Genomic DNA, 18,731 nt, shown 5'->3' with positions numbered 1-18,731 from the left:
CTATTAAAAATTGTTTTCCTAATGTATGACGTTAATTTTAAATACTGTTATGTGGCCCTGCAAGAGTTTAGATTGCACTGGAATATAGCTATAACTAGATAAACTGCACTTGTGATACTGTAGTTTAGTTATCTGAAGATAATACTGTCACTTCATGGTTTTATTCTTGAAGACAAATTTATTTATTTAGAAATCATTTAGCACTACTCTAATTTTAACTAATTACAGAACAGCACTCTCATGGAAATAATTCACATGTGTTTTAGATGCTTTTCATATTAGGAGGTGATATTAAAAGTGTAAGCATTCTCCTTTATTATCACTTGGAGATTTTGCAAGGTTTTCCCTTTTTTGTTGCCTAAAAACATAGCGTGACCGTACGCTGTAATAAAATCAAATACTCATTTTCCATTATAAAAAGCCATATGCTTATACATTCTGATTTCTTTCTGGCAAGTTCATGTAAGCACTATAGCTGTACTCTTGGATTTTCAGTTTAGAGTGGACTCATTCTCCCTACCATCGTATACAGTCTTTACCATCATAACATCTTGTGTTTTCTCTCCTCAGCATCTGCAGAAAAAGATACAATCAAGAATACCTACTCCAAAGTAATGGATGCATATGGGCTTCTAGGTGTTTTAAGATTAAACCTTGGTGAGTAAACTATCTAAAACCTTAATTTTTCGCTTGGGAAAGAAAATTGTGCTGCTTCTGTAAAACTGCACAGCACAGGATCTCCAGAACAGGAACTGTGCTCTTTTATTTTTTGACTTTGTAGAGTAACTTGCAAGTTTGGAGCATTCCCAGAAATGAGGGAGTAGACAAAAATAACTTCCGTTTTTGCAACCCCTGTTATTTTCAGCATCGTTTCTCCTGTTTGTGTTTCCTTTTATTCTGTTGAACTTGAAAATGGCTTCTTGATGTTGGTTATGTTTTCATTTTTTTCAGCCAAATCAGGTTAAGATTATGCACATTTAAGAATATAAATACGTCAGCCTCACAGTCTACTAAGATTCATTCTCTTACCTTTGCCTTTTCTGGTTTCACAGGAGACACGTTGCTACATTATTTGGTTCTAGTAACAGGATGCATGTCTGTGGGAAAGATTCAAGATTCTGAAGTCTTTCGAGTTACTTCCACTGAATTTGTATCATTACGAATTGATTCATCAGATGAAGATCGTATTTCAGAAGTGCGCAAAGTTTTGAATTCAGGAAACTTTTATTTTGCATGGTCTGCAACTGGTGTCAGTTTAGATCTTAGTCTTAATGCTCACCGCAGCATGCAAGAGCACACCACCGACAACAGGTTTTTCTGGTGAGTTCATAGTGTGTTTTATCAGACATTATGTAAAATAACACATGCCTGTTCAGACTAACCCGTGGCAAGTTTTTTAACCTTGTCTTTATCAGCTCTTAAATGTATGCCCTTGTCTCACAAATGTTGATGAGCTAGAACAGCATTATTTTAATTGTAAAGACATAACTTTTATCTTAATGATGCAGTGTTTCCATGGCCACCTGGAATTTCTTAATTGGAAGAGACAGACTTTCTACTGCTTGTGATACTATACTTTGATCTGAACAGTTGGTCGTGATGTTATGTTTCAGCTTTGGTGTCTCTTAATTCTTCATCAAATGTGTCAGTTTCTTTAAGTGAGTGTGGGCATGGAACTTTAACGAAATTTTTCATCTTTTGAGCATTCTGGCTTCTAAAATGGTGTGCAGTTTATATGTGGTTTCCACAAATTGAAAGGGTTTACAAATTTTGTTACATGGATAAAAGCGTTGTCGCTAATGTTGATGAAACAGAGTAGGTACATTACACTACAGAGCACATTGCTTGGCTGCTGAACTTTCTATCTTTTTACAGAATATCTTTCAATAAAGCCAAGTTTTTGACACAAAATTCTTGCGGGAAACAATACTCCTGTTTCTGCCAATAAGTATCTTAAATAACACCAGAGATGTATTCTGACATTTAGGAAGGTGAACAAATTCTAATCCCTTATTTTCAGCCTTTGTTAAAAATGGAATGTGTTTCCATAACCATTGGAAAGGTCTGAAGGTTGAGCAGTAGGTTGTTCGAACAGGTGAAAAGCTACCTCTTCCCCCTCTTCTGTTCATTATGCAGGACATCAAAACACCTCTGGCACACCATTGCCACTGTTTTGGTCAGATAGAGGAGTGTGATCTGATTACTACGTAAGACCAAATATGTGTATTAGGACAGAAAATAAGCTGTAGTTTTCAGAGACTTATATCTTAATGTAGATATACAGGAATTATGAGAACCTAGTTATGTATGTCTGGAAGAAGACTGAGCTCCATCTTAATAGGTAAGTATTTCAAGGCTTGAAGTGATGATACCTGCTGATCCTATCCAAATCAGATTGGCCTTGCATTTTGTCCCCTGTTGCAAAACTTCTTAAGTTACTTGGCTTTTTTTTCAGTAAGAATTGGCCTCAACAGGAGGAAGTTGTAGTGTCCCAGATTCCAAGATCTAGAAATGTAAACACTAAAAGTGAATAATAGACAGTATTCTGCTTATGCATTTCAGTAAGCTCTCTTAGGTTGCTTCTATTCAAATGTTCCAGTCTCAGATTTTCCAGGGAAGAATGTCGTTTACTTTCTCAGTCTTCTATTGTAATGCATTTGCGTACTGTTCTGTGAAATGAATGCATTCATCTGATTTGAATCTTCATTAATGAGTCTTTTTAAAGCAGCCAAGGTGTTTGATGAATTGCAGGTATATATATTTTTTAATTAGAAACTTAGAACGAAAAGGCTAAAATTAAAGTAAATAGCTTCAACTATTAAGCCAAACGTTATTTGAAATTATGATAGAATTTTCTGGGCAGTGATGAAACAATTCCCTTACTAGAGTTTGCTTTTCTTTGCTATACAGAAAACTTTACTTCCTTTTTATACAATTGAAGAAGATCAAAAGCCAAGTCCCAGTACAGTGAGGTAAAACAAACAAACAAAAACCCTCACAAAACCCAACGTTCAGTCTTATTTATTTTCTTCAGTGTTAGTACTTAATGTGCACATATATCCAGATTGTGGATCTTTCTTTCATTTGAGCAGTAATTGGTATTAGAGTTGGGTATATGTAATACATAATGTACCAGCACTTAACCCTGAAACTGGTATTTTCAGAAATTTGAGAATCAATTGGTTATGAATGTATTCTAGGGAATATAAAAAAAAAAAAAACAAAACCTTGAACTGTTGTGGTTTTTTTGCTAGGTGAAGAGCAGAGGCTGTAAGTGTTGGTTATTTATTTTTTTTTGAGATCATTACAATTCATGGCTACACCCCATACTCTTATAGTGCTGTGATCAAAGCAATTCTCTTGGGACCTTTGCTATTTCAAGTATATTTAAATAATAATTATGTCATGAAATTGTCATACATGATGTTCTTCTCTTATCTGTAGTAGTGGGCATAAGATCTAAGAAGTTAGCAGCTGGCTTAACAAATTGAGCTGTGCTTTATTTCCTTCCCATTTTTTTTTCCTGATAGGAACCAATCACTGCATCTACATCTGAAGCACTATGGTGTGAATTGTGATGACTGGTTGTTACGGCTCATGTGTGGAGGAGTGGAGATAAGGACAATTTATGCAGCTCACAAGCAGGCAAAGGCTTGTCTAATTTCACGACTAAGCTGTGAACGAGCTGGCACCAGGTTTAATGTTCGGGGAACTAATGATGATGGTCACGTTGCAAATTTTGTTGAAACAGAGCAGGTATGTTAGTTACAGTGCACATTCACTTGCCTGATGAGCTCAGTATAAACAAGCATGTGGATAGTTTTTTGCCCTAACTTAACAGATTGTGAGTCGTCTATAACCAAAGATACAGGAATAGTTCCTTTGCTGCTGAATAAGGAAACTAAGTAGCTTACATAATTCGATGATCTTGGTTTTTAGTGTAGCTTGAGGTCAGGGCATGCATGGGTCTGAGTTTTAGTAGCCTGAGAAGTTGCTACGCGTCAGCTGAACTGCTGTAGGTGGCCATAATTGCTCTTAACCTGAGCTGTGAGTGAGCATGTACTACTTTTAGCTTGAGCTAATTGTAAACATCAGCAAAAGAGATTTTGGCAAATTCGTGTTATCTGGTGGTTGGGCAAAGATAAAAGCATTCCTATGGTTACTTAATGTGGCTCAGCTAAAGGTAGTCTTTAAAGCTACTGTAATTCCACTGCATTTGATTGCCCTTATTATAGAGAAATGCACAAAGCTATTGAATCATTCTTTGCTGGACTTTCTTTGCTTATTTCTTATGATAACCTAGTTATCAAGGTGTTGTTCCTGCAACTGTATTCATGTCAGTAGGTATCTTTGACTGACTGACTCCTGCAAAGCCTAGGTGACTTCAGCAGGATTTTATCTAGATAGGGCTCTGTCCATACACATCCAATTTTAGGAGCTTAGTCAGAAAGCTGTCGTTAGAGTTTCTCTGTCCAAGTTTCCTGGCAGATAATGTCACTAGATGACTGTGGCATATCATCCTACTTAGTTTTCTTTCCTTTACACACAGCACACCGCTGTATTTTGGATTCTAATGCACAAAATCTGTGCAGGTGTTCTGAGTAGGCTGCATTGTTATTTTCTGTGCATAGGTTTACATCCCAACTGTTATGGGTCTTGTGATGTAAGAAGCAGAAAACATACAGGAAATTCTTACCAATTTTTTAAAGTCATTCAGGTGATATTAATAAAATTTTGATGTATTTGCTTAGACTTTCTGAACTATGGTTTGGCAGGAAGTATAGAAGTGCCAGAACTTCCTATATGAATTGTTCAGAGTGGGGAGAGGAAAAAGCGTGGGGAAGACAACTGGTATTTTAGCTTACACGGTAGAATAGGCCATGTGTAAATATATTTTCTGTGTGTGTAGCTAAGGCTAAGAAAACTAAAACTTTCTTATACTCCCTAATGCCTATTAATACTATGATTTTTTTTCTCAACAGGTGATATTTTTAGATGATTCTGTGTCGTCTTTCATACAGATTCGAGGATCTGTTCCATTATTTTGGGAACAGCCAGGCCTGCAGGTAAGCAGGAGATGGCTCTAATTATTATTCATGTCTTTTTAGGCATCTTAGAGTAGTGTTTAGGCTCTTCTGCACAATTACCGATTAGGATGAGGTTGTCCTTTGGGAGCAAGTAGGTGCTATTGTTTAATACACGAAGCCTGCTACTCTCGGGTCTTTGAATGCTGTTTTGCATCCGTTAGATGTAACTAACATCCAGTGCTTTGAGATGTTTTGTTTCTGAAATTGAGTTTTTCTATTTTAATTTAAATTGCTGTTTCAAAATAGGTTATCTAAGGGCATACAAAGAGACTCGTTTTTTTTGAATTGTTCTCGAGTATGAGCCTTTTCAAGAAGTCGTATGGGTCAAGAGTAACTGCAATATAATTACATCCCAGTTTTCTTGAAAAAGGGATTGTATCAGCAACTACTGTTGTGATATATTTTTATAGGGAAAATTCTAAAAAGTTCATTCTTCATAGTTACTCTAGGTTCCTTAAGCTAGACATATAATAAGTAGAGCCACTAAAATATATACATACCTTTCATTCAGAACAAGAAGTAATTAGATGGTGTGACTAAATATATTCAATCAAAAAAGTTATTTTTAGAAAAATAAGAGGAACTTAAGAAAAATCAATAAAAGAATGCACAGTGTAGCACGTAGAATAAATTTGGGGGATTTAATTTAGGTAGTGAAATGAATTTTTAGGTCACATTTAGGATTAAGCGGTCTTTGAAGAGTTAGTCAAATGTGTAAAGACAAATAATTTAACGTAATCTTCATGTCATAGGTGGGATCCCATCGTGTCAGAATGTCAAGGGGTTTTGAGGCAAATGCACCAGCTTTTGACAGGTGAAGTGATGTCTTGGCTTTTTGTTAATGCTCTACAAGCTACTAATGAGTGATGCATCAGTGTGATGGATATGTTATTTCAAACAGGAGGCTTTGCTTGTGCAATACTGTGATTCAGCAAAGCAGTGAACTGCCTGGGCAGCTTTTTCAAACTGCTACAGGTCTGTTTGTACCTCTGAGTGCTTTGTTGAAAAGTTTGAAGAAAATTTAAGTGTGTGAATACTTTATTAAATTGAGAACAAAAATTGTAATAGGTTTACATTGAATAATCTATATTTGTCAGCTGCTTTATAAAAGTGAAATCTGTATTTCAATTTTATTCCTGTCATGATAGTTCAGTTTCATAACCTTATGGTTTTAACTAAACGTATTTTGTTAAACACATTTTTGGTGCTATTATCCTAATTAAACATCAGTCAGTTGATAGATGCTATCATTCAGTGATATTGGCTTGTTTGGCCATGATGTAATAAAAGGCCTGCAGGAATTATTAGAGTAGCCAGTACATTTGTGTAGTGTCTCAGTCAGGGTTCCACCTGTTCATGTTAATTTTCAGCATGCCAGAAAATGTGTGGAATTTTTCTTCTGTTAACAGGCATTTCCGAACTCTTAAAAATTTATATGGCAAGCAAATTATTGTAAATTTACTTGGGGCAAAAGAAGGGGAGCACATGCTCAGCAAAGCTTTTCAGGTAAGTACTACCATTCTTGCACTGTGCATATCCTTAAAATTTGCGTGCTTGTTATGAAGCTTTTATATAACCTTTGAAAAAATGAAATAGGTGTGCTATCCCCTGCAGCATCTACTGCTTGGAGTTAAAATTGCATTTATCATAAGTACCGCTTAATATAAGTAAAATGAAATGATTTTTTTTAAAAGCTAGATTTACAGTTATTTTTTGATTCTCTTCAGATTTGTTACTGAAAAATTGTAACAGAAACATAGACAACATTGAAAGATGTTCAGTTATTTTCATATTTTATGCTTATAAGTGGCCTATTTATAAAGGAAATCTTTTTTGCACAGTAATGCTGGCAATTGATACTACATGGCATTTCATACTGTGGCATTTCTTCTTAAAATGTCGGCATTTCTGGGTATATTACTTAAATATTTAAAAAAAAATCACAAATTAGTTTTGCAATTTAAACTTAAAAGCTGCTTTTTGATTAAATAGGAGTATTTGTTCAGAAGGTATTGACTGTAACTGGCTACTTCTATGAATTCCTGCTAGGTAGGTTAAAAATAACTGTCACGCTGTAGTCTGCAAATGCTGACAATTTGAGAAGCTCTGTTTGAAGCCAGAGAACATGTCAGCAGCCGTGTGTTGTTTCCCTTCCCCTTTTTCCTTTTCTCTCTGTATTACAATGGTTGAATATTTTAGGTAATTTACTAGCACTTTTTATGTATCCAAGCTATCCTGGCAGGAGACATCATTGCTCCCATATGTGTATCAATGCCTAAAACTGCTTATAGCTCTACCAACAAAGATTTTTTGAGCACTTTTAGGATTTTTCAGGGAATAATTGGGGAAGTTTTGCTCAAACCACCCTCCACAGCGATCTGAATTTCTTTTTTTTTTTTTTTTTTTTAATTCCTGTAGTTTATGGAGTATTTAGTCAGTCCTCATTGCTGGCAGCCATGTCTAAAAGGGCTTCCACTGAAACAGCTCTTTGCAAGCTGAAGCATTTTAGCAGAAGCAGCAGCTTTCATATGCATACTGTCTTGGTGACCCCTAGTATTGTAAGCAAAAAAACTGACTTTGATTGTGGCAAGAAAAAACACAGGCAAAATATTAATCAATTCTGAGTGACTTATTGAACTATAATAATAATAATGTTTTCTTCTTTTCATTACAGAAAGCATGTAATAGAACTGCTTTAAAAATGTTGATCTATTAGTTAACCTCGTATTTAGCCTAAGCTGTTCTATGTTCATTTATTGGTATATTTATGTTTTTCTTCTGTTTAAAATATCAGAGCCACTTGAAAGCATCTGAACATTCAGCTGATATCAAAATGGTGAACTTTGACTATCATCAAATGGTTAAAGGTGGAAAAGCAGAAAAACTACACAGTGTGCTTAAACCTCAAGTCCAGAAATTCTTAGAGTGTGGATTTTTTTATTTTGATGGAAAAGAAGTTAAAAGGTTTGTGTTTTCTGTAACTTTACTCAAATTAAATTATGTTTTTAGGGTACTTGTTACCCTGTAGCAAGAGGGTAAGAGGAAAAATATTTCTAGTTGTTTATGTTGTTGTATTTTTATTGTATACAAGATGATGTTCAACAGCTAAAGTATGAATTGCTTATTTTATTCAAATTTTGTCTCGTTCTGAATATGCTCTGAAAGTCTTGATGGAAAATGAGACATTGATGGTGTATGACTTAATTTTCATCATTTTGGTGAGAATGGGGAATTGTCCTTTTTCTTGGGTGTACCCATATAGGATTAAAGAATGAATGTTTTTCCCTGTATAATGTTATTCATAATTTCTTCAGCAATAGAGCGTACCACTTTCTGTTTGTTGTGAATGTTGATGTTCAGTACAATCTTCCTCAAAATTTGTTTGTCTGGATTTTCCCTATTGACAGATTCAATTCTCCACAAAAAGAGTAACTCACAATAGCCATAGAAGTTTAAAATGTAATGAGTCATAATACCTTCTTATTGTAAGATCTTTATAGAGGCTTTAAAATAAAGTTTTTGCCACTTGGGAGAATTACAATTACAAAAGCGTCTTATCAAGGTGTGTGCAAAAAATATACATTGAAATGTCCTTGTGTAAAAATGTACAAGCAGCTGTTCAGTAACCTTGAAGACTAGATGTATTACTTAATTTTGATCAGCAGTCTGTGCTTTTTGCAGTTAATATAAAAATACATCATCAAAGTAACAACTTATTCTAGTACAGGTAGTTGAGGAAGAGGAGACAAAGGTAGTCTAGAGAGACATTTTTAGCAGCTGATGTTTGCTTTAAGTCATGCATTTCCAATTTTACCAAATTCTTTTTAGCTCTAACTTCTGATAAAGAGAGAAATTCTTTCTAGTAGTTGTGGAAGTGTTGGGGATTGCAATGGGCAGTAAACTGTTACCATGGCAGTAACCGTAATTATAGTTGTTAGCAGAGCTCTGGGGGTCTGTACCTCTGTGGTAGCAGGGATTTTATCCCCTGCTCTGTGCTGCCCAGTCCTGCTGTACGTGTACTTCTGTCCTTATTTCCCTATCCCTTTTCCTCGAGCAAAGGCTGTGCTTATCTCAGCAGGAAAAGAGAGGCAGGGTTAGAAATAGGCAACATTCCTGTTCTTCTCCCCTTCACACCCTTCCTCCTTTTAATCAACACCAGAGCAGAGCTGCTGTGTGGGGTTTTCCATGAGAGCAGAATTGTTGAGCAAGGGGATGCTGCAATGTCCTGGCTTCCATCTTCTAGTGCCGTGGGAGGGGAGAAGAGGGTTACAGTGCCACTCTGTTCTGACCTGGCTGTGGGATTAAAAACACCAGGGGCAGGGTTTAGTAGACCTGTATGAGATTAGATGTAGTGGGAGGGCAGTTAGGTCCCATAGCCACCTCAAAACGCTTCTCCAAAAGCGTTATAAACTTTTTTTTATACCATAAAAATGGTATACTCCCATCCCTTTGTGGAGTGTACTGCTTGGTCTTGCTGGAGTGTCAACTGATATCATCCGATAACAAAATGAAAGCAAAATAGGCTGTGAGTTACGATAACTTTTAGAATTGCATGGAGTTCATGGACTATCTCCTTTGGAGAATGTAAGTTTTTCTTCTAATACTGGTCTTGAGCTGATTTCTATTTAAAATCAAACAGATAGTAATGAAATGAAATAATCTTGTAGAAGGTTTTTCAAAATTTTCAACGCTTTTCTGATTAGATGTTCAAGTAGAGTTAAAAAAAAAAAAAATGTCCAAGTGTGATGAAGCTTTACTCACTTAATTGGACAAAGCGTGTAGTGGGAATGTTGAAAGACAAAAAGTGTAAATCACTGGGAGAACCATCAGAAGTTCATCCTCATAGCCAGCCGAGAAGAACATGGACATTGCCTATTGTGATCCTTCTGAGAGCTTTTTAGCATGGATTGAGGGGCTTCTTTCAAAGAAAGACAGCACTTCAGGGACCCTGAAGGCCTCAAGCATCTGTTGAGCTAAAGGGAAGAGGTTTATTTTTTCATTTTTATTTGGGGAGGAAAGAGAAAGTAAAGAGAGGTTGAAATTCCTGTTACTCTCAGTTTAATTAAGGAAATCAAACAATTGTCCTAATATGTTCTTAGTTTTGTTTTCATTTTTATTATCTTTTTCCTCTGAAATTCTTGTGAAATATGTTAGTTAGATTCTTTGAAAATAAAACTTCATCTTGCATGATACCTTAACCAAGAAGCAAGGAGAAAGGCAGAAAAAATACAGTCTTATTTTATTTGCAGAAAATAAATTACTTTTGCGTAATGAACACCGTTGCAAAATTCCCTGTTGTTATTGTAGCTAACCCTCTATTGCTGATGCATTTATAAACGTACTTGAGATGACAGTAACAATGCAGTGACAATACCCAGATTTACTATTCTGGTTCAGATCTTGATGTCCCCGTCTTTTGCTGACGATATGTGTGTTAAATGAGTTATTTCAGTTGTTTTCTCTCTGTCTCTCGTTGTCCTTGGCACAGATCTCAAAGTGGTACTGTCAGAACAAACTGCTTGGACTGTCTGGATAGAACAAACAGCGTGCAGGCTTTCTTTGGCTTAGAGGTAGGAAAAAATAACATGGATTTCGAGATAAAGTTGCTCCTGGTGCTTCTGTAGGAGTCAGATGGTAAAAGTAGCTGTGTGTTCTGTATGATAGCTGAATTAAAATGTAACATAGGTTGCCGTTCAATTTATAGCATGATACTCTTTTTATTCTGTGGGCAGCCAGCTATTAGTAGTTTGCAGAAGCCGTGGTTGTGTAGTAGTGGTAATTACACAGCAGTCATGCAGCATTAAGAAAAACGTTTCACTCTTTTTTTTAGGTATCTGTTTGGCTTTTAAGCTTCAGGCATGCAATTCCAGAATTGGTGGTAGTGTTGTACACAAAAACATTCCCAGTTACTCTGTTAGGTGAAGTTCTTCAGCATGTAAGATTACGGTTAGCATCTGCCAGTGCTGTGTCATCTTATTTTCACAGCACTGTGCAGTGAATTTTTCATGGGAGAAAGTTGTGGCTTTGGCCACACGCAGGTCAATGTGGAGTTGGACATGAACCGTGGGATTCAGTCCTCTTGCAGGGCTGTGCTTCAGCAAGTTGGCTTGCTCTCGAAACATTGTGAAACATTGCCTCTTGTATTTTAATGATATTACAGTAGTTTTTATGGCATAAAAGAAAGTATAGTATAATGCGTGCGTGGCAAACATAGATTCACATCTCTAAATTTTGCTTTGTCATGCCTTTTAAGGATTGAGAGCGATTTTTCTTTTTAGGCCAGATGTGTCAAACTTTTCCTTTTTTAGAGCTAAATAATAATTTCAGCTAAAATATATGAGCTAAAATTGTAAAATCTAATTAATAAGAAGGAAAACTGTAAGTCCTTACCAGCTGCTTACTTAATTTTAAAATTCTACAACCTAAATTTATTTTTTTTAAACAGTATTCTCTTCGTTTATAAATTACTGAGCTATGGATCACCAGCTAAAATTACAAGATGAAGTACGCAATTTCTGAAGTTTTTCTCATTTATTTCTACTTAATTTTCTCTACAAGATTCCTTTTGTAACTTTTGTTAATTTCTCCCCAGCCTTCAGAAAACCATCTATGCAAAATCTTACCCTTCATCATTTTAGACTCCTCCTCCTTGCCAGAGAATACCTCAAGGTTTTAAAGATTTTTAAAAGCTCTTGAAAATAGCTTCTTTTATTAGCTTTAATCTTTGGTACTTATTTTCAGTATTAACGGTGGTAGCCATAAACAATAGACTGACCTGATTTTTTTTTGGCAAGTAAACTTGATTCCATAAACCAGGATTTCAAGAAAGGTACAATATCCCATTTCTACGTCCCTGAAAGTAATACTGTATTTAAATAATGCAACCTAAATGTAGAATAACGTGTTTCTATATATAAATGTATTTAATGTAGAACAGATAGTGGAAAAATTAATTCAGGTATATTGACTGCAAGTGTGAAGACTGCGGTCTGTGAGAAAAACTTATGCATGAGAACAGAATGAATGACAGCAGCCGTTGTGATTTCACTCATCACTGAGCTCCATTCCTGATGCGTTTTGATAATAACAAACACGTTGACCTGTATTACTCTTTTTTGGGGGGGAAACAAGAAATGTTCTAGTCCTAAATTATTTAAGTCGAAAGACTTGAGAACCAAAACCAGCTCATTTTATAACTAGTGATTTTTTAGAAGAAAATATTTACAACTCAACTACGTAATTCTTCTCCTATACTGCTACTTATCTTTAAAAGAAAATGAAATGCTGAAGCTAAGGTTACAGGTACAAGTCAGCTCCGTAAACATGACAAGGTATCAGTTTATTCAGCATTATGTATATAAAACAAAGATTTTTGGGGGGGGTGATTATATGCTGAAAAGATATGATATACCTTTGAATAAGTATTTAAAGATTTCAAAGATCTTCTTGCAAATGTTGCTTTCAATTATTGCAGATGCTAACAAAACAGCTGGAGGTATTAGGATTAGCAGAGAAGCCTCAACTGGTTACTCGCTTTCAGGAAGTTTTCCGATCCATGTGGTCTGTCAATGGTGATTCTGTCAGTAAAATTTATGCTGGAACTGGAGCCCTTGAAGGAAAAGCTAAGGTAGAGTACATTTTATTTTAGAGCTTGAGCAATATTCAATGTGTGCATGTTATTTTTTAATTCTGCCATGAATTTAAGAGGGATGAGATTTTTTGTGTGTGTGCTTTTGTTGTAATAAAAAACAAACTAATGGGAAAAAAACAAACAAACGTTTAATGAGAAAAGTTTGATTATGTTGATAACCAGATCTTGTTTCAGTACATCCTTTATTAGTCAGACTAATGCTTCCCAGATAATACTATTCTGTAGGAAATGATGAGGCTCGAAGCTTTTATTTCTTTAGATCATAGCTATATATATTTAAAAAAAAAAAAAAGTATATTCAAATCAGCTTTAGTTTCTTTGAAAAGTTTCATTTTTCTGCCTTCTGTTGTTTTGGTTTCATTCAGTATATCATCTTTCTTTTAAAATGTATTCCCCTGGACATTGTTGATCATGCTTCTAGTGTTTATTAATAGTGCTAAAATTTAACAACTTATAGTTGGGTGTTTTTCCTTTGCATGCTCATTCAGCTATTTCTTTTTAGTTCTGCAATTGCTGAAGAAAAACAACCAAATTCTGTTTCTACCTTCCTTTTTAATATTACAATAACAATTCTGTACTATACTGCAAATGTAATGCTCTGTTTCTCATCAATTTGTTTTGTCTATGTTGATGCTTGAGTGGTTCAGATTTCCTAATGCTGCCTCTTACTTTCCTTTTTAACAGTGTCACTTTTCTTGTTTCCATAACTCTCTCTCGTCAGGTGATACCTGTCAAGACAAACAAATGTTGAGCCATAGTAATTTTTGCCCTTAGTTCCTTCAAGAATTTTTTTCATACAGTTGTTTGTATTCAAGAATACAATGCTTCTCATTCCATGGTCTCTGTTTCATTTGTATATATACTATGTACTCATAGTTGACTACTTTTTTTCCCATCACTTGTTCATTCAAACCATATCAGGGTCCTTCTCTGCCCAAGTACGAGGCATCACAGTAAGCTACATTAAAAAGAAAACAAGTAAATAATCTTGTTGCTGATTCTGCCCTTACTTGGTGCATACAAGACCTTCTCACTTGGTAATTTCTTCTATTTTAGTATAGAGTGGAATTTAGTTAAAAGTGTTTAGTTTTATTTTCTTACCAAAATGTCACCCAGACCCTCAAGAAAACTACAGTAAGTATTTTTTGGGGTGTTTCCTCTTCTCCTGACTTTCTCATTCAACCTCACTTGTTTCTTCTCCTGAATTAATATGTTCCTGACATTCATTAGACTACTTTAAATTGTTACTTTATAAAATGCATTTATTGTATTTACACTTAAATTTTTAATGTGTAAAATGCAGAGTATATTTACTCTGCTGTTTTTGTAATAATGCAGAATAGTCAATTGCTGTGCTAGGGATCCTTGCCCTGGTACAACTGTTAATGAGTACCAAGTCTCATAACGCAAATACAGTGTCCCTGATAGAAGTCTTTGTGTCCAAAAAGGATCTTTAATACTTGCAAAGCCATACATTATTTGTATTCTTCCAGTGCAACTTGACCGGGTCACTAGTTCGTATCTTCAAGAGCATTCTGCTAATATATTTAAAAACGTGGTTTTTAAGTTGTTATTCTCATTTCTCAAATGCAAAGTTTGATGTTTGAAGTTCTTCCATTTCTTGCTTGTCAGTTTGATTCTTCAAAGTCCAAGAGTACTTAGAAGTAAAAATATGGAAATTTAGGAGAGGAGAAAAAATATTTTAACCTTAAATGTGTTAATGTACGTTTCTATACTGAAAAACAGTCCTTTGAGAATTATACTAATTACATCTAACTCCTTACCTACTCTTTCTTTTGCTTTCTCTGGGTTCCTTTCAATTAATTGCCTGATATGTGAATGGTGAGTGTGTTTTTGGATCATGTCTTAAGTTATACATTGTCTGACAGAAAGCGAGCAGCATCCTATTAAAAGTCTATTGCAATAGTATGCTCCTCAACGCTTCATTCACATTATCTTACAAAATCATGCTGCAAATTTGCTACTACTTATCCTTGACAAAAGAGTAGTTTCTCTTCATGTTATGTAGTACAATTAATTGAACTAAACGATGGCTTGGGTTTGTAGTTTTTTTAAGCTTGTCTTTTTTCCTATGTGCATTTAAGAGACCTTCATGAACGATGCAAGCTGTAAACTTAGAGCATTTTTTATAATAATATAATACCATGCAGCATCCCTGATAGGTTATGGTCTGCATTTCATGCACATGCCATAGCATGTGTTTATGTATGCTTTGCAGGCAAAAAAAAACTTGTGTGCATAAGACACACTAAGCCATGTAATTAAGAAAATGTCTTTGTGCCTGGGAAGTCATTGTCAGTGCTCTGTACACAGGTTAACACTGCAGGGTTTTGAATCAATTAGGAGACTGCATGGCATGTTGATTACGTTATCCTCTAGCTGTCTGACCCACAAGACTATCTGTAGTACCAGTGCATCTCTTGGAGATTCTTGCTGAGCTACTGTTGTAAGACACTGCTCTTTCAGAGCACTGTTCTGTTGTGCTGCTGGTGTGCAGTGTGTGCAGTGACAGCGCCTTGGTACACATGTAGCTATAGATTAGTGAATATATTCCTTCTGGGATACTGCATGAGACTTGCATGTTATTTTAAAAAGTTAAGGGGTCTTAATAAATTGAAGCTATCCCTTTTGTAACACGGGTATTTCAGAACGTGAATTCTGAACTAATATGCTCGTATGTGCATATATGCATACATATTCATGTATCATGACATTTGGACTCAAGTGCTTCTTCATCTCACTATTTGGGGAAACGCCCAAAATCCTGTATCATGGTCTAAACATGGCATTATATCAATTTAATTTTTGAAGACTAAGGGTTTAGGAAAAACTGTTATTCCCCTTCCTACAGTATTTTGCTTAATTTAAATAATTTAAACTGGAACAATCTGGTTCTTAGATATGTCTTGAAGGTATTAGCATGTTGTTTAGCATTTGAGAAAAAAAGCAGATGTAGTACAGTAAGCTCAGGAGACTTTTATTTAACACCAAAGGAAGGAAATTGCCTTAGATATTAAAATCATTATTGCAGTTTACAAAAATGTTAATGAATATTGCCAATGTTTTTGTGAGCAATGTCCAACATAAAATATTTTATACGTATTCCTCCCTAACAGGCTGGAAAGCTGAAGGATGGTGCTCGTTCTGTGACCAGAACGATTCAAAATAACTTTTTTGATAGCTCCAAGCAGGAGGCCATTGATGTTTTGTTATTGGGAAATACCCTAAATAGTGATTTAGCAGATAAAGCACGGGCTCTCTTAACCACCAGCAGTTTACGCGGTATGTGTCTTTCAGGATTTTAATCTGTCTCATAACTATTTAATATAAGAAAGCTGTATGGAGTCTGTTTTCAAAGCAGTATTGGAAAGTGTAAATGCTATTTTATATTCTGTTGGCTTATTAAAAGATAAAAAGATACTTCTGCTTTACTAATACTACCAAACTAACATGCTGCAGTCATTTCTTTACTGTTTGTATTTTGTTCATACCTGGTGGTGTAATAGGTAAATATTTGTGGAGCGTATTTGTCTGAACTTTACGTTAGATGCATGTGAGCTATGGTTTGTTCAGTTCTTCAAGTCTGTTTATGGCAAGTGTTAACCACAACAATTACTTGCTGAATTTTGGGGGAAAAATATCCTGGTTTATTTTAAAAATGTCATTTTTTAATAAAGGTTTTCCTTGACTTGATCTGTTATGTCAGTGAAGAACTTCTCATTGTGGTGTTAAACTAAATGCAAAACATTTATTCTTTTCACAAGCTCAAGAGGGCTAGTGTTTGTCATCATTCTGGTTTCTTCTACCAAGGAGCTAATGGAAGAAAATTTCAGATAACAGGAGCTATGAGAAAATTCCTGGTAAATGAGTTTCCATCACAACATTATTTTTTGTGTAAGAAGCCCTTTCCCAGGAATGTGTGCACCACCAAAGTTTGTCAGGCTGTGGGTGAAATTCTGCATCTAAATAAGAGAGAGATTTCAATATGGAGTTCTGCTTAGGCATAGTCTTGTGGGATTTGGAGGGTCTGACTACCTCGATCTAGCGCACCTGATCAGAATCACAGTATCACAGATTTCTAGGTTGGAAGAGACCTCAAGATCATCGAGTCCAACCTCCGACCTAACACTAAGTACTCCACTAAACCATATCGCTAAGCTCTACATCTAAACGTCTTTTAAAGACCTCCAGGGATGGTGACTCCACCACCTCCCTGGGCAGCCCGTTCCAATGCTTAATAACCCTTTCGGTAAAGAAGTTCTTCCTAACATCCAACCTAAAACTCCCCTGTCGCAACTTTCGCCCATTCCCCCTCGTCCTGTCACTAGGCACGTAGGAGAATAGACCAACCCCCACCTCTCTACAGCCTCCTTTAAGGTAACTGTAGAGAGCGATAAGGTCGCCCCTGAGCCTCCTCTTCTCCAGGCTGAACAAGCCCAGCTCCCTCAGCCGCTCCTCATAAGACTTGTTCTCCAGACCCCTCACCAGCTTGGTCGCCCTTCTCTGGACTCGCTCGAGCACCTCCATGTCCTTCCTGTAGCGAGGGGCCCAAAACTGAACACAGTACTCGAGGTGCGGCCTCACCAGAGCCGAGTACAGGGGCACAATCACTTCCCTAGCCCTGCTGGCCACACTGCTTCTTATGCAGGCCAGGATGCTGTTGGCCTTCTTGGCCAGAATGGGGCAGTGAGCCACAGAAACCTGTGTTTCCAAACAGAGACATAGCCTACACAGTCCCCAGGAGTGCCTAGTTGTGTCTCATCCTTCTGGAGCTGTGACAGGCAGGAAAGCAGCAACTAATCCAGGTGTAGGGCTGTGTTTAGAGTACTCTCCTGGGATGTAAGAGAGAAAAGAGCTAGTTCTTGAGCAAGGAAGAAGCTTAAGCTTGAATCTTCTTCCCAGGATCCCAGGTAAGAATGTCCAAAGCGCTGGGTTACTGCAGTTTTTAGGGATGAATAACATTCTTGACTTTTCCAGTTTTTTAACCTTTTTCCTAGACACTTTCTAACCCGGAGTGGTAAAAATGTGTTAGAGCTTCAGTGCAAATCTGTGGCATAAGGAAAAAAAGATCTTGCCCAATTGTAGCATTCATCTTGCGGGAATGAATGTATTACTACATGGAGTCAGAAAGATTGTTTTCCTCTCACTTTACCACAAGGTTTCGTGTTATTGTAACTATTCCTGTATCTGAAACCTGCTAAATCCACCTTGCCTCAAAACTAGTCGAAAGTCATTCTTGTTTATTCTCACTTTCTCTGTGAACGCAAGCTATCCTTTCCATATTTGCAACACCTGTCAGCTGAGGACCATGAGTTTCTCTTCACTGAATGTAGTGTCTTTGTGTTGTCTACTAGGTGGGAACTAACCAGAGAAATACTTCAACACACCTAAATCTACTAGTTGAGCAGGAAAGGGGACTTTGTTAACACTGTTGTGAAACTCTTTAGATTTTGCAGCATAGATGATGTGTTTTAACTGATCTGAACAGTTACGTGTAGTAAATTGTATATTCTAGCGTGTTCTCTCTGATTTTTTTTTTAATTGCTTATTTGACTAATCTTTTTCTTGTTTCCTTCTTACTGCATCCGTAGTTTCAGAGCAATCATTACAATCAGGTATAGTATAGAAAATTAAGCTGTAAATATCTGAGCAGCTCTTCCTCTCTGTCTTTTTTCTTGTGCCTATTTGCATAATATTTGGTTGCGGGCTCATGTTTTCCTGGTACTGTTTGGGCCTTGCATTCATCTGCCACAAAATTCCTTAATCTGAGACAGGTTCTTTAATACAAGAGAAGTGAAAATACAAGAAGTGAAAAAGATTGCAATTATGCCTGGTGAAATATGAAAAGAGACAGCCAATACTTTGTGTTTTTTTTTTCCTTGTAGTTTTTGTTTTTATTTTTGCAAATGCTTTATTCTCGCTGTAGAGGAATTTGCTTTTTTAATCTGGTTTGGGAGCTTCTGTATTTTTGT

The 18,731-nt window shown here is 36.1% G+C and overlaps 1 protein-coding gene across 22 annotated transcripts in view; it reads left to right on the top strand.

Annotated features, from left to right (window-relative positions):
* The window catches only part of SYNJ1 (synaptojanin 1), a 65,459-nt gene that overhangs the window by 11,606 nt on the left and 35,122 nt on the right, over nucleotides 1-18,731 (top strand). For 12 of the 22 annotated variants that reach the window (XM_083841857.1, XM_083841851.1, XM_083841850.1 and 9 more), the window contains exons 3-13: nucleotides 571-657; nucleotides 1,053-1,320; nucleotides 3,531-3,756; nucleotides 4,983-5,066; nucleotides 5,840-5,901; nucleotides 6,497-6,593; nucleotides 7,882-8,051; nucleotides 10,576-10,657; nucleotides 12,562-12,714; nucleotides 15,876-16,041; nucleotides 18,351-18,374. In XM_083841857.1, the coding sequence (XP_083697983.1) occupies nucleotides 571-657; nucleotides 1,053-1,320; nucleotides 3,531-3,756; nucleotides 4,983-5,066; nucleotides 5,840-5,901; nucleotides 6,497-6,593; nucleotides 7,882-8,051; nucleotides 10,576-10,657; nucleotides 12,562-12,714; nucleotides 15,876-16,041; nucleotides 18,351-18,374 (1,419 nt within the window). The remainder of the gene's footprint in view (nucleotides 1-570; nucleotides 658-1,052; nucleotides 1,321-3,530; nucleotides 3,757-4,982; nucleotides 5,067-5,839; nucleotides 5,902-6,496; nucleotides 6,594-7,881; nucleotides 8,052-10,575; nucleotides 10,658-12,561; nucleotides 12,715-15,875; nucleotides 16,042-18,350; nucleotides 18,375-18,731) is intronic. The other 10 variants (XM_083841853.1, XM_083841865.1, XM_083841852.1 and 7 more) reach the window with 3 other exon arrangements.

The sequence above is a fragment of the Anser anser genome, assembly GCF_964211835.1.
Source record: "Anser anser genome assembly, chromosome: 1".
Lineage (NCBI taxonomy): Eukaryota > Metazoa > Chordata > Aves > Anseriformes > Anatidae > Anser > Anser anser.
The sequence above is the reverse complement of the archived record's forward strand: the minus strand, read 5'-3'. Positions and strand labels throughout refer to the sequence as shown.